The following is a 16,606-nucleotide window of genomic DNA, read 5'->3' as shown; positions in this document are numbered from 1 at the left end:
TCCTTTTGTTTAATTCGTTGGTTGATGCTTATAAATTGCTTATGGCAAGCAGTTTTATTGCTAGTATTTATAACCTTTAGGAAATGATTGTTTCTCAGAGATCTATTCCAGGTATAGCTGGCTTTTGGATTTTGAGTCTGTGCAAGATCCTACCTCTTCAGTTTATTGGGGGTGAGACATTCTGTGTAATTTAGCCTTGCCCCTGGCTCTTTGACACTGGCCCAAGGTATTATTTATGGCCGAGGCAATCTCAATCTCAATACTGGGATGAACAATTGATTAGAGCAATTACGCCATTTTGTGTGTGTGTGTGTGTGTGTGTGTGTGGCCAGCTCAGCCCACCAGGTGGTGGAGCTGGCTGGCATATGGTGCTGGGGGATTGAGCCCCGCGGTCTCTGTGCTTTGCTGAGCTTGTTCTAAGTAGGTGCTTTAGACCACTGAGCCATCTCACCAGCCCCAATTACGCCATTTTGGATAAAGTAGTACAGTCAATAGTAACAACAGCATCAAACACAGCCTAGAAAATGGCAAGCCCTGGCAACTATTGATTTGCTATTTTTAACTATGAACTGTATTTGTGGTTATATAATAAAATCTAAACCAAAGTAGAAACTTATATCCCCACAATATGGGGATTTTATCCTTAGAGGTGAGAATATAAAAGAGATTAGTGGGTAAAATAGAGAAATAGGAAAAGAGGAAGAGATTAAAAGCAAGGCTGGGGGACAAAGAAAGATTATGTATACTTTGGGGAACTGGTGAAGAAGACAGAAGGGAAAGAGACAAGGAGGAAATAAAAGTAAGAACAGAAGAACAGTGAAAAAACTAGGATGTTCACATTCATAAAAAACAACAAGAACAGACAAATCAACAATTAAAAAAAAAAGTTGTGTCTCTGCTGGCACTGGTAGACTAACTAGGCAGGCAACCCAGATTGATGTTGATTAATCCCAGCAAGCCAATAATAGATTTATGGCAGGCTAGTGGACAATCCCAGCAAGTTTACATCTTTAGTTCAGAGCTAATGTTCAAGCTGGTTTCTGGCTGTTAGGCTGAAATCTGATTTGTTTAGCCTACAGCACTCTTTATGTCTCCTCCTATCAGCTTGAACTCAGCTCCTTGACTTCCTGCCAGTTTGAAGTCAGCTCAGTAGGCCCCTCTCCAGGATGGCAACTTGCCAGTCGCCCTCTGTTGAAATCATCACCCTTTCTTGGTAGATGTCAGAACCTGAATTAACTTACCAGCTACTGCAGTCCACTGTGTCCAGTTTTCCAGTCCACTGATGCATTTCTCTGTGGTGGCCTCGGCGAATGTCAGTAGTCACTAAGCTTCTGTTGGTTTGAGCAACCCTCCCATGCAATGAGTCCTTTACTCATGGAGAGAGTTCTACTTGTCACCTCCTTTTTCTTTGTTGAAGTCTCTAATGATTTCTTATGTTCTTGGAAGGACTGGATGGATCTCCCTGACCTTGCTGTCACAAAAAGAATATACCTTTTAAAGGGGTAACTTTCTTCCCTCTAGTTTGTACTGGGGATTAAACATAGGGTAGTGGTGTCAAACTTGTGGCATGCATGCTGCAGTGCATTGTTTATCATTGAAAGCTCTAAAAGATTTACTATCACTGACCTAGGGCCTTCATGCTGAGATGTCCCTCTCTTTTTTAAGGCTGTGTTGTACAGGCTGGACTGGAACTTGGCAGATGTCTTAGCCTTTCAGAATGCTGGGATTACAGGAGTGTAATAATCTGTTAAAGAGTGTTATGGTTTGTATCTGATTGTCCCCCCAAAGCCTCATGTAAAACATGGGGCAGTTGCTGCTAGAGGGGCAGAGTATGGCTTGAGGGGTGTGGCCAGAACACCAGGGCGGGGCCAGAGAGGCACGAACCATTAAACTGACAGCATGCGCCTCACTCCCCCTACCAGGCTTGGTGGCCTCTCTTTGGAGGTATGGAGTGGATCATCCTGGACACAGTGATGCCCCAGCCTCTCTTCAGACTCTGTAGCATGGGATGGCAGTGTCTTGAGGTCTTGCTGTATAATTCAGGGTGCTTTAAACTATTAAACCTCCAGTAACTGTGAGCTAAATAAACCTTTGATCAGGAAAAAAAGACCACTGGGGGTGTGATCTGAAAGGATATGTTTTTATCGTGGTTCCTCTCTTCTCTCTTTGCTTCCTGGTCGCCATAGACTGAGCAGCTTTCCTTTGCCACTTCACCCTACCTCAACCAGGTGTGAACTGAGCTTTTTAAAAGTGTGAGCCAAAATAAACCTCTTCACCTTTAAGTTGTGGGTATTAGTTGTTTTGTTTATTTTTACAGCCAAAGTGACTTGCAGAGTTATATCTCAATTTTTTTTTTTTTTTTTTTTTTTTTTTTTTTTAACAGTGGCAGAGGTTATTTGAGAAAACAAAAGTGAAAATGAGACAGAAACTGGCTCCGCAGAACAGGCTTGGGCTGAATAGTTCCAGGGTGACAGCAAAGGTAAAAGTACATGCTGTCTCTGGGAGACACAGTGTGGCTATTGTGGAGAGTTAGGCTAGCCTATATCTCAATTTTAAAAAAGAAATGGTGAAAAACACCTAGTTTTATAAATATTTGATTTGATTTTTCACACATACTGTAGAAATTAATTGTGAATAAAATATTTTGAAAGTAGTCAGAAAATTGACATAATATAAAAAGCGTCTTGATGTAAATGGTGAGTGGTTTATCAAAGATGGTGGAGTTCAAAACACAATGTAATGACATCTTAGTATAGTTATAGACAAGAATGAAACATCAGAAATGGTAAATGAATAGTAAATATAAAGGATTAGGCTGGCGAGATAGCTCAGCACAGTAAGCACTTGCTAGGCAAAGTGCAGGGGCCAGGGTTCGATCCTTGGCACTGCATGCTGTGCCGACCACCCCCCGCCCCCGGCACCCTGAGCCAGCATGGTGGCACATGCCTATAATCCCAGCACTAGGGAGGCAGAAAACAAGAGGATCATTAAGAGTTTGAGCTGTAATGAGACCCTGCACAAAAACAAAGAAGCAACAACAACAGAACAACATGAACGCACTAAAGGATTGGCTATTTTAATTTCTTTATGAGAAAAAGTGTAATTGTAAGGAATAATGGTTTGGAAAATATGTTTAATAAAATCTTATGACCACAGCTATCCCAAGGATAGGGACACAAAAATCTTACATTGGCCCTGCATCAAAGGAGAAACCACAGGGAAATGTAACAGTATTTCAAACTAAATGGTAATGAACACAGCATACTAAAGTTGGTGGCATTCACCTAAAACAGTGCTTAGAGGGAGTTAGTAACCTTAACTCTGTGATAGAAAAGTTATTTCCTCAAATTAAGAATTAAGATTGGCTATTACTACATCTAAAGTAGCCATTAAAAACATAATAGGAAGCATTATGAATAATTTTTTGCCATTAAGATTGAGAGAGGTTTTTTTACCAAGATGGTGCTGAAAGCGAAGAAAGAAGCCCCTGCCCCTCCCAAAGCAAAAGCTTTGAAGGCCAAGAAGGTCATGCTGAAAGGCATCCACAGCCATGAAAAGATACGAATGTCACCCACCTTCTGCCGTCCCAAGACACTGCAGGCCCGGAGGCAGCCCAAATACTCTCGGAAGAGCGCCACCAGGAGAAACAAGCTTGACCACTATGCCATCATCAAGTTCCCACTGACCAGAGTCAGCCATGAAAGATTGAGGACAACAACACACTCGTGTTCACTGTTTATGTCAAAACCAATAAGCACCAAATCAAACAAGCTGTGAAGAAGCTCTAAGACATCGATGTTGCCAAGGTCAATCCCCTAATCAGGCCTGATGGAGAGAAGAAGGCATATGTTCGACTGGCTCCCGATTGTGATGCATTAGATGTTGCGAACAAAATTGGGATCATCTAACCTGAGTCCAGCTGGCTAATTCTAAATATATACTTCTTTTCCCAGTTTTTTTAAAAAAAAATTATGCCATTAAGTTTGACACATGGACGAATTCACTTAAGATGAAATTAACAAACTGAAAGAAAAATAAAATGGATATTAATAGCCCTCTAAAGAAATTGGATTGCGAGTTTCAAGAAACCCCACAAAACTTGCATCTGTGGTTAATTGGTGAATTCTATGAGACAGGTTTTTCTTTCCAGAAAAGAAAACAAGGAGACATTTCCTAACTTGATTTAAAGGATGGAATAATTCTAGATACTAAAATTTATTAAAGAAATTAAAATTGCATATCAGTATCACTCATAAGTATAGACATAAAAGCCTTCCACAAATGCCAGTATATGCAGTTGAGTAATATTTTATGTGTTGTACATATCTAAGTATAACTGGGGGTGAGTTGAGTTTATCCCAGAAATATAAGATTGATTAAACACTTGAATTTCAGTATAATTCACTGCACTGGCAAAATTAAGCACAAAAATCATATGGTATAATCAGTAGATGAAGGAAAAAAAATTGGCAATTAACCATTTGTCATTGTCTTTGATGCATTTCTCTGGTTGCTGAGCCAAAATACCTGACATCCAAAATTAAAACAGAAGCAAAGATTTATTTAGCTCAAAGTTTATAGAAGTTTCAGTCCATAATGATCTGGCTCTTAGCAGGGTGATACGGCAGAGGGCTAACAGTTCATGGCAGTGGAAGATAGCAAAAGCATTGCTCAAAAAATGGAGAGAGAAAGCCTCTTTTCAAGACTCTGTTTCTTGTAAGCAGGCTACACACCCTTCCCTTTGGGTGTAGCTCTCATACCCTCTCATTGTAGATGAGGATGTTTACAAAGTGAAGACCCTGGCCCCCTGCTAAGTCACTTAGTTAAACTTCTAAACTTATTAAGTTGACACAATGTGTCAACCTAACAGTCATGAAAACTCTTAGCAAGTTCAGGAATGAAAGACAATTTTCTAAATTTGACAGATGGTCTATATGAAAAGGCTCTTGATAAAACCATATTGAATAATGGCTTATTGAATATTTAACTGTAAGACCAAGAAAAAAAGCAAGGATATATTCTACAACTTCCACAAGCAGTTCCGCTTGTCAGTCTCTGTCTGTCTGTCTCTGTCTCTTGTCTCTCTCTCTCTCTCTCTCTCTCTCTCTCTCTCTCTCTCTCTCTCTTAAATTACTGTACTATTATTAAAACTTGCACAAAAAAACCCCATAGAACTTATAGGGAATAAGGTTAGAAACTATCTTATTTACTTTCTTGTTGTTGGGAGTAAATACCCGAAATCCACAAGGTAAAGGAAAAAGTTTTAGCTCACAGTTTGTAAAGTTTTCAGTCCAAGGAAGGGTAGCATGGAAGTAGGGGTATGCAGAGGAGAAATAGCTCATGGTGTGGCAGGCAGAAAATAGTGAGACTGCCTTCTTTCTTTTTGTATTCCATGCAAAGCCCATTGGTTTGTGCCACCTGCACCCAGGGTGGATCTTCCTCTACAGTAGGTTCATCATCCACACCTAAAGCTATGCTAAATCAATGACTGGGCTAGTCTGTTATCATGCATCAATGATCCAGTTCTCTCCCAAAGCCCCATTTATGAGCACAAGAGGCTTTAGGGGGACAATTAGATGCAAACCATAACAGATGCATCATCCTAAAGCTTTCAGTGACCAGAACGTAGACTCCTAATAAAATTCAGAGCACATTTTATATATATGTTAAATGGTTGAAAAATGGGGATGTACTATGATAAATATGGTAACTCCTTATAAAGTTCATTATAATATACAGTAAGTTGAAAAAGATTGGAGATTGCTTGTGGAAATTATCATTGGAGAAGTTGTAGCTTGTATGTTGTGAAATGTTAAAAGGTTTGTTATGTTGAATCCGATAGAAAGTTGTAATATTTGATGTGAATGATCATAACCCTTGTTTCAGTTACTGTTCTCTGGTTGCTGGGACAAATAACTGACATTCAAAATGAGGGAAAGAAAGGTTTATGTAGTTCACTGTTAACTGGAGGTTTCAGTCCATACTCAGCTGGCTCCAAGGCAGAGTAGCACATGGCAGTAAGCAAGCTTTCATGGTGGGTGGCAAAGAACAGAGAGCGAAAGGGAATTGCAGCAGCTCAGGCAGCTAGCTAGCCTCTCTCCCTGCTTTACATTGTAATGCAGATTACCTGCTCCAGGGCAAGTACAGCATCCACACACACACAATAGTCAATCACAAACTCCAGGATCCGCCCCATTACTGTGTGAGGCTCTGTGGGGACTAGGAGACAAACCGTAACAACCCCTAGCATTTGAAATAGTAGGTCCATTTCTGAAGTACAGCATTTGTGCATATTCCATATTCCTTTGCAGATTGGTTCAGTTGTGTGTAGTCTCTCTGTGCACCTATTATCTCTTGTGGAATATATTTGCATAAGCACATGTAGAATTCACACGTTCAGCTTCTTTCCTAATAGATCGGTCACTGTGTAAATGCACCATACTTGAATAGAAAGTTCACAGAACATATTATTTGCCAATAAGACACTTAACATCTTAGTAAATGTAAAGTAAAACTAAATGAGATACTGTTTTATACTCAACTAGAATACCTAAAATGGAAAAGACTGACAGTATTAAGTGTGAGGACATGGAGTAACCAGAGTTTAAAATTGTATTATCACAGTGTTCTATGGATGTGCGGGCGTGAGTGCGTGTGTGTGAGAGAGATAGGGGATTGAACCCATGTTCTTGAACATGCCAGGCAAGGCCCCTGTACTATTGAATTTTATCCTTAACTGTTTTATTTTTTATTTTAAAATAAGGTGTTGGCTGTCAGTTTGGTCTTGAATTTGCCATCTTTCTACCTCAGCCTGCTTATTAGGGTAGTTTTCTTACTGAGTAGGGCATTTTCTAAATAATGTTAACTTAAATTGTATGACCCAGATTTGTGATTTTTCAGCCATATGTACTCAACAAAGATAAAATGTGTATTCAGAGACTTGTTAATGTATAGTAACTGTCTTAATAATAGCCCAAACCTGAAAACAGTTCAAGTATATTTTAACAGGTTTTTGGATGAACAAATTATAGTATATTCATTCATCGGCATCCTACTCTGACAAATTGGAGCTAATTACTGATGAATAGTATGAATGAATCTCAAGGCACCATACTAAGTGAAAGGTGCAAATTCATGCAGTACCTATTGTGTGATTTTTTTTTTTTTTTTAATTAGGCACAAAACTAGTCTCTGGTATTGCAAATCACATCAGTAACTGAGATGGAAACGAGAAAACTGACTGCAAAGGCTGTAAATGGAGTGATTGGGAATTTGCTGATAATGTTCCACACCTTATTTAGGCTCACAGTTCCTCAAGTGTCAGAGCTCAGCAACTACACTAATAGTTCCTGTGTTTCACTTTATTGACTCATTTATCAAGAAATTTTATTTATTTTGAAAATTTAATGAGAGATGTGTATAGCAATGGCCTCTGCCTTGTGAATTTTGAGAGTACTACCAAAGATATGCCCACAGGCTTTAATACTGGCAAATGTTTTATGGAGGTAAGAACTGGAACCTTGTGATTTAACCCTTCCTTAGTGGAGGAGAAAGGAAAACTTTATTAGAGGAAGTGATAGAAGTGATGAAGAGAAAGTTTCAGATAGGAAATATTTGTTGTGAAGATGTAGAAATGAGAACATATGACTGAAAGAATGTTGACGGTAGAAAATGTCTGTGAGAACATGAAATGGTGAGTGTGTGGACAGGATAAGTGAAATGGTATTGAGAGATTATGCTGGACAGTTTAGTAGATTTTCTTTCTTTTTTTTTTTTTTTTCTTTTCTTTTTTTATGGTACTGGGGATTGAACTCAGGACCTTGGGTTTGCCAGGCAAGGACTTATTCTACTGAGTTACCTCCCCGGCCCCTGGACAGTTTAGTAGAGATTAAAGTAATGTGTAATCTTGAAAGTTTTATAAGTGGTTTGATTTTATCCTAAAAGTAAAATTTAGTAGAATGAGATTGGATTTGTATTTTAAGAAGATTACTCTGGCTCCCAAACATAAAAACATCAATAGATATTAGTCTGTACAAGGAAAGTGGCAAGGAGGATGTGAAAAGGTAAGTGAACTTCAGATCTATTTAGAATGTAAATTTAGCAGATCCAGATTGGATATGGAAGATGAGGATTATTTGAGGGGAAAAATTATATCTATTCTTGGATAGGCTTGAAATTTGGAAGATACCAATATTTAAGGGATTGAGGCAAAAGACATTAAGAATAGATTTACAAAATGAGAAGCGTTGATAACACAAGCAACTTGTGAACATCAGCTTCATGGAGGATAGTAAAGGGGCTAGATGTTTAGTAAGTACTTAAAATGCATAAGGATTACAATGCTTTGTTGTTGGTCTTGGAGAGAGTAGTTGCAAAAACAGTGGTGAGGGTAGCAGATACATTTTAGTGGCTTGTTAAGAGGTAAGAGGCTTTTGTAGGCTGAAAGTTTAATGTAAAAGGGGAGAGAAAATAGGAGGAGTACAGCCAAAGAAAGATTGAGGTAGAGGGAAGGAGTTTGCTTTTGGTTTTGAGTAGTTATTGGTTTGATTTAGGATAGATGGAAGAACATTGATGGAAAAGAATAATCAGGAAGCAGATGGCTAACATTGCTGTTGATTGAGCTGGCTTCCAAAGATTGAACTTTGAAATCTAAGAAAAAGGAGGACAGAATCCTTAGATTTTAGTGGGAGGGGAAAGAAGATTGATTACAGTTGGTAGTTTGCATACTGGTAGAGTTATGAAATTTAATAAATGTTTGGATTCATTGCTTAGAAAATTGGTTCAATCCCTATTAGTTTCTTTTTTCATAATGTATTTTTTTATCCTGAACATAGAACTTTAGGATATGTGAAAAGTTCTTTTCCTTTCTATCCCCAGATGTGTATACATTGAAGTATTCTTGGAAGAAAAAATTAAGATTTTTATGAAAGTAAACTTTAAACTGTGGCCTCATTTTCTTTCTCCATGCTGAGTTGCTTTCTATTGGCTGATCCTGCATTAATTGATAATGTTCATTTTTATTTTAATTTTTATTATATATGGTACAGGGTTTCACTATGCAGCTTGGACTCATAGTGATCCTCCTGTTCTCAGCCTTCCCATCACTGATATTATAGAATTGACACATTCTTAAGTGACATGGAAAATACAATTTTTTGCTTTTCTTTTCTTTTTTCTTTCTTTCTTTTTTTTTCCCCCAGCGTATTTTAGTATAAAGGTCTCACAGTGCAGCTGGGACTTCTAGTGACCCTCCTGTTTTCAGCCTCCCCAGCACTGGGATTACAGGCATGTACCACTGTGCCCAATCTCCATGGCTGGCTTAGTGCACCCAGGGCTGGGGATGTGGTGCAGGGGAACACTGCGCTTGCCTAAGCAGGTGCTTAGTATGTTGAGCTATCTCACCAGCCCTACTTTGCTCATTTTCTTAACTGCCTACTCTGCATTTGCAGTGTTACCAGTATATTGCTTTTTTCCACTGAGCTTGCAAATTATTAATAGTTTTAGTTTTTCATTTAAAATTTTAGTTGATTTTAATGTATCTGGACACATTCTAGTTATTTTGGATTGATACTGTAACTGATACAAATCTCTAAATATAGAAGATTTTTTTTTTTGCAGAACCGGGAATCGAACTCAGGTCCTTGCACTTGCCAGGGTAGCGCTTATTCTACTGAGCCATCTCCCCGGCCCCTAGAAGTTTTCAAATTGCTTTCATAAGGGTGAATTGGGAAGATTAATTAAAATGAATAAACATAGTGTCAAACTTAACACCTTTATCTGCAAGTTTGCTTGGATCAAAAAAAAAAAAAAAAAAAGAATGGTTAAAAAGGTTAAAAGAGTAATGAGTCAAGAATCTGTGGTATCATTGTGAAGCTTTTAAGCAAAGATTTTCACTCTCATCTCCCGTAAGCATGGAAAGAAGGCACATTCATGAGACAGAAATGAGGGACTTTGGCTGAGACATGTCACTTTTTCTTTGCCACAATTAACTTAGCTGCTTTGACTGCCCAAGCAGATCTGTCCTTTTCCTCTTTATTGCTTTTATTTTCCTGAGGGCTCATTTCATTACTGAATTCATTGCCCTCTTAGAGATAGGCTTGTGTTCAAGGGTAGGTATATACAAAAACTGCGCTTTTTTTTTTTTTTTTTAAAGGAGGAAAGGTTTATTTAGCTAACAGTTTGTAGAAGTTTTAGTTCATAATCGACTGACTCCAAGGCAGGGTGGATGGTAGAAGGGCAATGGAGAGGAGAAATAGTTCATGGCAAGCAGCAGGTAGCAAAAACCTACACCTTTTAATGGAGCCTTCTGACTATGAAGTCTACTCATTTGTAATTATCCACTGTCACATGAGTGTCAGATGTTCATTAAGGTTAAGAAGCTGCAAAATATTGGAAGTATTAAAAAACGTAAAACAAAAGCATTTTCTGGTTTTAGGAACCATTGGGATTAATAGTATGGCTAAGCAGAAACTGTTATAAAAAGTGTTCTTCAGGCCTCTCTAATCCTATTTTGAGAGATTTAAACTTTTTTATTTTGCATAATTAGTTTATGTGCAAACTTTAATAAATTTGAACAATACTTAGGTAGGTGAAAAATCAAGCTACCCCAATGATTTTCTTTGGAATAAGAGTATTCATGTTTTGTAGCCACTATTTACAACCCAGCTATGAATTTAACAGCATAGAGAATTGTATAATGTCTGAAAGGTCATTTGGGATTGATTGATTGATTGATTGATTCTGTATTTTTCATAGTGTTGGAAATCCAACTTATGACTTAAGACTTTACTGCTAAGCTGCATTCCCAGTGTGACTTTATCATACCATACTGAATCAGTTTTTTCTAGAAAGTAGTAAATTACGTTCTATATTTCTAAAATGTCAACTTTTTTAAATTAAGTGAACTTTTAGGTCCTAGAAGTTGATTTATATACTTGGGATAGGGCTGGTGAGATAGCTCAGTGGTCTAAAGTGCCTGCTTAGGCAAACTTAAGCAAGCATGCAGGGATCTTGGTTCGATCCCCAGCACCACATGCCATGCCAGCCCCGCCCCCAAGGTGGGCTGAGCTGACCATAAAAAATAAAAATAAAAATAAATAAATAAATAAAAATATACTTGGGATAGGAAAAACAAGTAAATTTAAATAGAAGTAACCATAATGATAATTCATTTGAATATTATAGTTAGTGAAGTACAAGTGAATTTATAGGATATAAATGTAGGGTTTTTTTTGTTATTGTTTTGTTCTTTTGTCTTTTTGATACAGGGAGGGTTTCACTGTGCTGTTCAGGCTGGCCTTGAGCTCACAGTGACCTTCTGCCTGAGCCTCCTGAGAGCTGGGATTACAGGTGTGTGCCACCAAACCTGGCCTACCTCCTTGTTTGTTTACTTTTAAAGCTCGATTTTTGGGCAAGGGATATAACTCAGTGGCACAGTACCTGCCTGGCAAGCATGAGGTCCTGAGTTCTATTCCCCCCAAATAAAAAAAAAAAAAAAGAAGAAGAAAGCTAATTTTTGTTTTGTTTCATTTTTGTTAGTACTGAGGACAGAGCCAAGGGAATTCTGAGATGTATCTTCAACACTTTCTATTTTGAAATTGTGTCTTGTTAAGTTGTCCTAGGCTGGTGTTGTACTTTCCATCCTCCTGTCTTCAGCCTTGTAGATAGCTGGGATTAGAGGTACCTCCCTCTAAACCTAGCCTAGAAGCTACTTTTAAGGAGATTTTGTTGAAGTTTAACTGATGCATGCTAAACTGCATGCTCAAATAATAAGAGTTTATTTATACATTCATTTTTCTGTTTTGTTTCCTGTGTTTGGCTGTTGAGAACATTCATACATGGAACTTTGTATGAGCATATTATTTAATTTTTCTTTCATGGCTAGTTAAATATGTAATTGCTGGGATAGTGATGTGACATTACCCTTTTTAAGAGTCTCATGCTCTACCGACTGAGCTAGCCGGGCTACCTGACATTACCCTTTTTAAGAAACCAAACTTTTTCCAAAATATCTGTACCATTGTGTATTCCTACCGTCGGTGCATGAGATTTGTATTCTACATCCTTTGAAACACGTGGTATGGTCAGTTAAAACCTATTGTTTCTTTCTTTCTTTTTTTTTTAATGTATTTAGTACAGGGTCTCACTACACAGATCGGACTCATAGTGATCCTCCTGTTTTCAGCCTCCCAAGTGCTGGGATTTTTACAGGCCCGCACCACACCCAGTCTCATTCATGATCTCAATGCACCCCAGGGACAGGGCTGGCATGGCAGGCTGGGAGTCGAAACCAAAGGCCCCTATGTCTGCCTACGTAAGCGCTTTAGTTTGCTGAGCTATCTGGTCGACCCAAAACCTGTTTTTTATCATCCTTCCACATATATACAAATATATGTATATATATATTTGTGTGTGTGTATCTGTCTGTCTATCTATCTTTATCTTTTTTTTTTTTCCCTATATTTTAGGGAAGGGCCTACAGGGTATTCAGGGTCTCACTACTAGATCAAACTCATAGTGATTCTTCTGTTTATAACCTTCCCAGTGCTGGGATTACAGGCTCATTTCACCACGCCCAGTTTCACTTGCTGTCTCATTTCACCCTGGGGGTGGGGCACGGACAGCACAGCAGGCCCAGGGATGGAACCCCCGGCCCCTGTGCCTGCTTGCAGGTGCTTTAATCTGCTGAACTATTTGGCCAGCCTTCAATATGTATATCATTTGAGAAGTGTAAAAAGTATGTGAATAGCTAAAAAATTTTAAAGTTAATTTTTAAAAGTGATGTAGTTAATGTGACATTAAAAGATGGCTTGATAAAAATATTGGAAAATTGAGAGATACTATTTGGTTTTAAGGAAGTCATTTTGTAATGCATGCACTTGATTTATAGGTGTATTTTCTTCCTTTGATAGAGTTTTCCAGAAAAAGACCTTCTGCACTGTCCATCTAAGGATGCAATTGAAGCTCATTTTATGTCTTGCGTAAAAGAAGCTGATGCTTTAAAGCATAAAAGCCAAGTAATCAATGAAATGCAGAAAAAAGATCACAAGCAGCTTTGGATGGGACTACAAAATGGTAACTATAGCAGTGCTTAGTTTCAGAATATTACTTAGTTTAGTGTTCATGCCCAGATTTGCACAGTAACTGTTTTTAGTTACCTCTTTATACTCTTTTGGTATCCCTGTGTTTATGGATTAATTTAGTCCATGATGTAAGACAGTATACAGATTGTAGCTTTTGAAGAAAGTGCTACTGTATTACTTATAGGGTATGGTTCTCATTCTGAGGCCTGACCCTTTACAACTGGAACCTGTGGGTATGTACCCAGATATGTCTATTTGGGCAGGGATCAAATATCACCTTGTACTTTCTCAGAAAAGTAGACTTGCTTTGTGCTTAGATTCTCTCTAGTTTCTGTTTTAGACAGTACCTGCAAGAAAAAAGATGCATCTTTTGGACATGATAGTTCCCTAATCTTGGCTCCAACAGTTTCAGGTGTTTGGTTTAAATAGTTACTGCTTTACATGGTTCCGTATGCATGAAAATCATTCACCAGGGTTCATTTAAGTAACATTAGCTCTCTTAACTGTATGGTTTCAGTTTCAGTTACTATGTTGTATTAAATAAATTATACAAAGTGTAATTTTATTACCAACTCTTCAGTCTAGGAATCATTACATGATGCGTTTCATAAGCTGGTGTGGTTATGATCAGTGAGTGACAAATCATATCTCTTCTTACAGTGTCCAATTTTAGTATGTGTTGCCAAAGTGAGCACTTTATAGTGTCCCATTAGCTGGCCACTATGTATTTGTTATTTATGCACTTCACAGTCAGCAAAGTGTATAGTTGTAATACCTCGTTTCCAGGATTAAGGTGGTGGTGTAAGATTTTAAAAGGCATTGGATACGAAACATAAAAAGGCAGAAAGCAACAGTGATAATGTTGGAAGTGAAATTTGAGTAGATGTTAATGGGAAAATAGCTGACTTAGGGAATTCCCACATATCTGCATTTCAAGAAGACCAGATATGCAGTCAGAGAAATATGCTGAAGGTGAATTTACTGACATAAATGAAGGAAATAGATGTCCTGTAGTAAGTGATGTAGTTAAAGGAACCCATAGAGATACCTCTTAACATTGAAAATACAAATAGTAAAGTGTTGGGAGCTGGTTAAAACATAGCAATATTTCATTTCACCTAGGCATTGGTTGCCCGTAACTTGTTACACGTCTAAAAAGAAGTAAAACATTTTTATTTTGTTTCTGATGTTCGAAATTACAGTGGACTTATTAATATACTCTTACTTACTTTTTTTTTTTTTAAATTTTATTTATTTATTAGAGAGAGAGAGAGAGAGAGAGAGAGAGAGAGAGAGAGAGAGAGAGAGAGGTGTGTGTGTGGCCAGCTCAGCCCACCTGGGGGCGGGGCTGGCTGGCATGTGGTGCTGGGGGATCGAACCGCGGTCCCAGATGCTTTGCTAAGCTTGTTCTAAGTAGGTGCTTTAGACCACTGAGCCATCTCTCCAGCCCTCTTACTTACTTTTTATATTCTTTTTTCCCTTTTTTTTTTTTGAGGTATGGGGATTTGAACTCAGTACCCTACTGAGCTAACTCCCTGGGCCCTCTCATTTTTTTAATGGATAGAATTTTTAATATTTTGAAAAACTTTTAGAAAGATCATGGAATAATTATTTTCTCTATTAATAAGATTACTTTTCAAAGTCTTAGTGTGCATGATTACTAAAAATGACTATGGAAAGTTAAGATATCTTGTACTTTGTCTTTGATAGATGTTCAATTTAAATTCTTTCATGGTAGTGACATCTGTAGTATTATGTCTAAGAGGTATTTATAGTTACTTAAGAGCATTATTGTGACCTCTGGAGATGTAAGGCACATGTTTTATGACATGTACTATAAATTACATGTTCTTACTTGTTTGAATTTGCTTTCTTGGATTAGACCTGGGTGAAATGGTGCTGCTTCTTAATTTTGTATGTATACATCTGGTATTTTTAGTGCCTGGCTAGTGCCATTTTTTTTTTTTTAAACCTCATTTATTACTGACTACAAAAATTCTTACCAAGTAACTAAAATATTTACAATACCTTAAGATATTATATTTTTTGTTATAGTTATTTGAAAATGAATTGATATGTTGAGAGACTTGTGAACAAGAAAATAGCATATATAGAAGAAGCTGGGATTATATAAAGAGAGAAGGAAGTTGAGAATAATTTTACTTCAGAAGTGAAATGCTTTAAATGGGTATATGGTAAGAAAGCTCAGATTCAGAAGAGAATTCTAAAAACTTTTGTTTGAGAAAATTGCCCAAGCTGGCCTCAGCTTACTTTCTTCCCTTCTCAGCCTTCTTGAGTACTTGGGAGTACAGGTATGCATTACTTTTAACCATTTAGATCCATTTCTGTTTTTGCACTTTATCTCGCTCTGGAATAGCTGTATGGGTTATGTTTTCTGCTAGCATAATACTTTTGGTTGAAGTATGTCTTATTTTATAATCCCTGTCATCCCAGTGTGGTTTAAACCATATAGAGAAACTGTATTGGCTGAGTGCTCCTTTCTTTCTTTCTTTCTTTCTTTCTTTCTTTCTTTCTTTCTTTCTTTCTTTCTTTCTGGTGCTACTAGGAAGTATTAACAGCTTTTCATAATTAGTGCCATATTATTCTTTTTTTTTTGGCAGAACCAGGATTGAACTCAGGCCCTTGCGCTTGCCAGGGAAGTGCTTATTCCACTGAGCCATCTCCCCAGCCCCCAATATTATTAAAAAATATAGGAAGTGCCTTTAAAAATTTATTTATAGAAATGAACTTTCTTTTATTAATTTTTCATCAAGAAGTTCCTATTCTGTAAAGTCAAAGATACTTCATTTTTTGTAATACAACTGTAAATTTGTCAAAATTGAGACAAAGCAGAAGGTAAATTTTTTGATTGGGAACTGCACCTGTAGAACATAATGACTAAACAGAAATTTAAACAATTTTTGAATACTTTCAAATGCTAATTTTAATTTTGAAGGTCTCTGTGAAGGAGAAATAAGAAAAGCTTTTGAAACCAAGAACCCTCATTTAAGGGTTCTATGCCTTTCAGTGTTTTTTTTTTCCATGGGTTTTCATTTTAGATATATAAACATTTAACCTCTGTGTGAAACAAAGTTAATGACCACAAAAAAAAAGTAGAATTTTCTTATTTGAGGCAGTTGTCACTAAATGGACAGACTGTTTTCTTGTTAATGTGAATTTTTTTTTTTTTATAAGCTGGACATTTGAGGAAATCACTAAAAATATTTTTGTATGATATAAAACAGCTTTTAGTTTTACTTTTGTGAGTGTGTCTTCTAAAAGAATTAAATAACTGTCTCAAATTCTATGGACTATATAAGGCAAAGCTTTCTTTTTATTGAGAAGTAAATATGAATGAGACAGTTTCACAGCTGATTAATAGGACAGTTTTGATAGTCAATACACTGTACATTGTTATCTTCCTAGTGGTTATCCATAGTACAAGAAACAGACAGGATATTCTGTCTAAACACTGTTGGTACACCTCTTTCTTCTCATTGAGTTAAGTGAAAGTAGCTGTAAAT

The 16,606-nt window shown here is 37.2% G+C and overlaps 1 protein-coding gene across 5 annotated transcripts in view; it reads left to right on the top strand.

Annotated features, from left to right (window-relative positions):
* Positions 1-16,606, top strand: part of Atg5 (autophagy related 5) — a 180,210-nt gene that overhangs the window by 79,846 nt on the left and 83,758 nt on the right. For 4 of the 5 annotated variants that reach the window (XM_004637464.2, XM_012516069.2, XM_023722336.1 and 1 more), the window contains one exon: positions 12,912-13,074. In XM_004637464.2, the coding sequence (XP_004637521.1) occupies positions 12,912-13,074 (163 nt within the window). Of the gene's footprint in view, positions 1-2,405; positions 2,480-12,911; positions 13,075-16,606 lie in introns of those variants that run through there. The other variant, XM_023722338.1, reaches the window with a different exon arrangement.

The sequence above is a fragment of the Octodon degus genome, unplaced genomic scaffold, assembly GCF_000260255.1.
Source record: "Octodon degus isolate 3935 unplaced genomic scaffold, OctDeg1.0 scaffold00090, whole genome shotgun sequence".
NCBI lineage: Eukaryota > Metazoa > Chordata > Mammalia > Rodentia > Octodontidae > Octodon > Octodon degus.
This window is presented reverse-complemented; position numbering and strand designations above follow the sequence as displayed.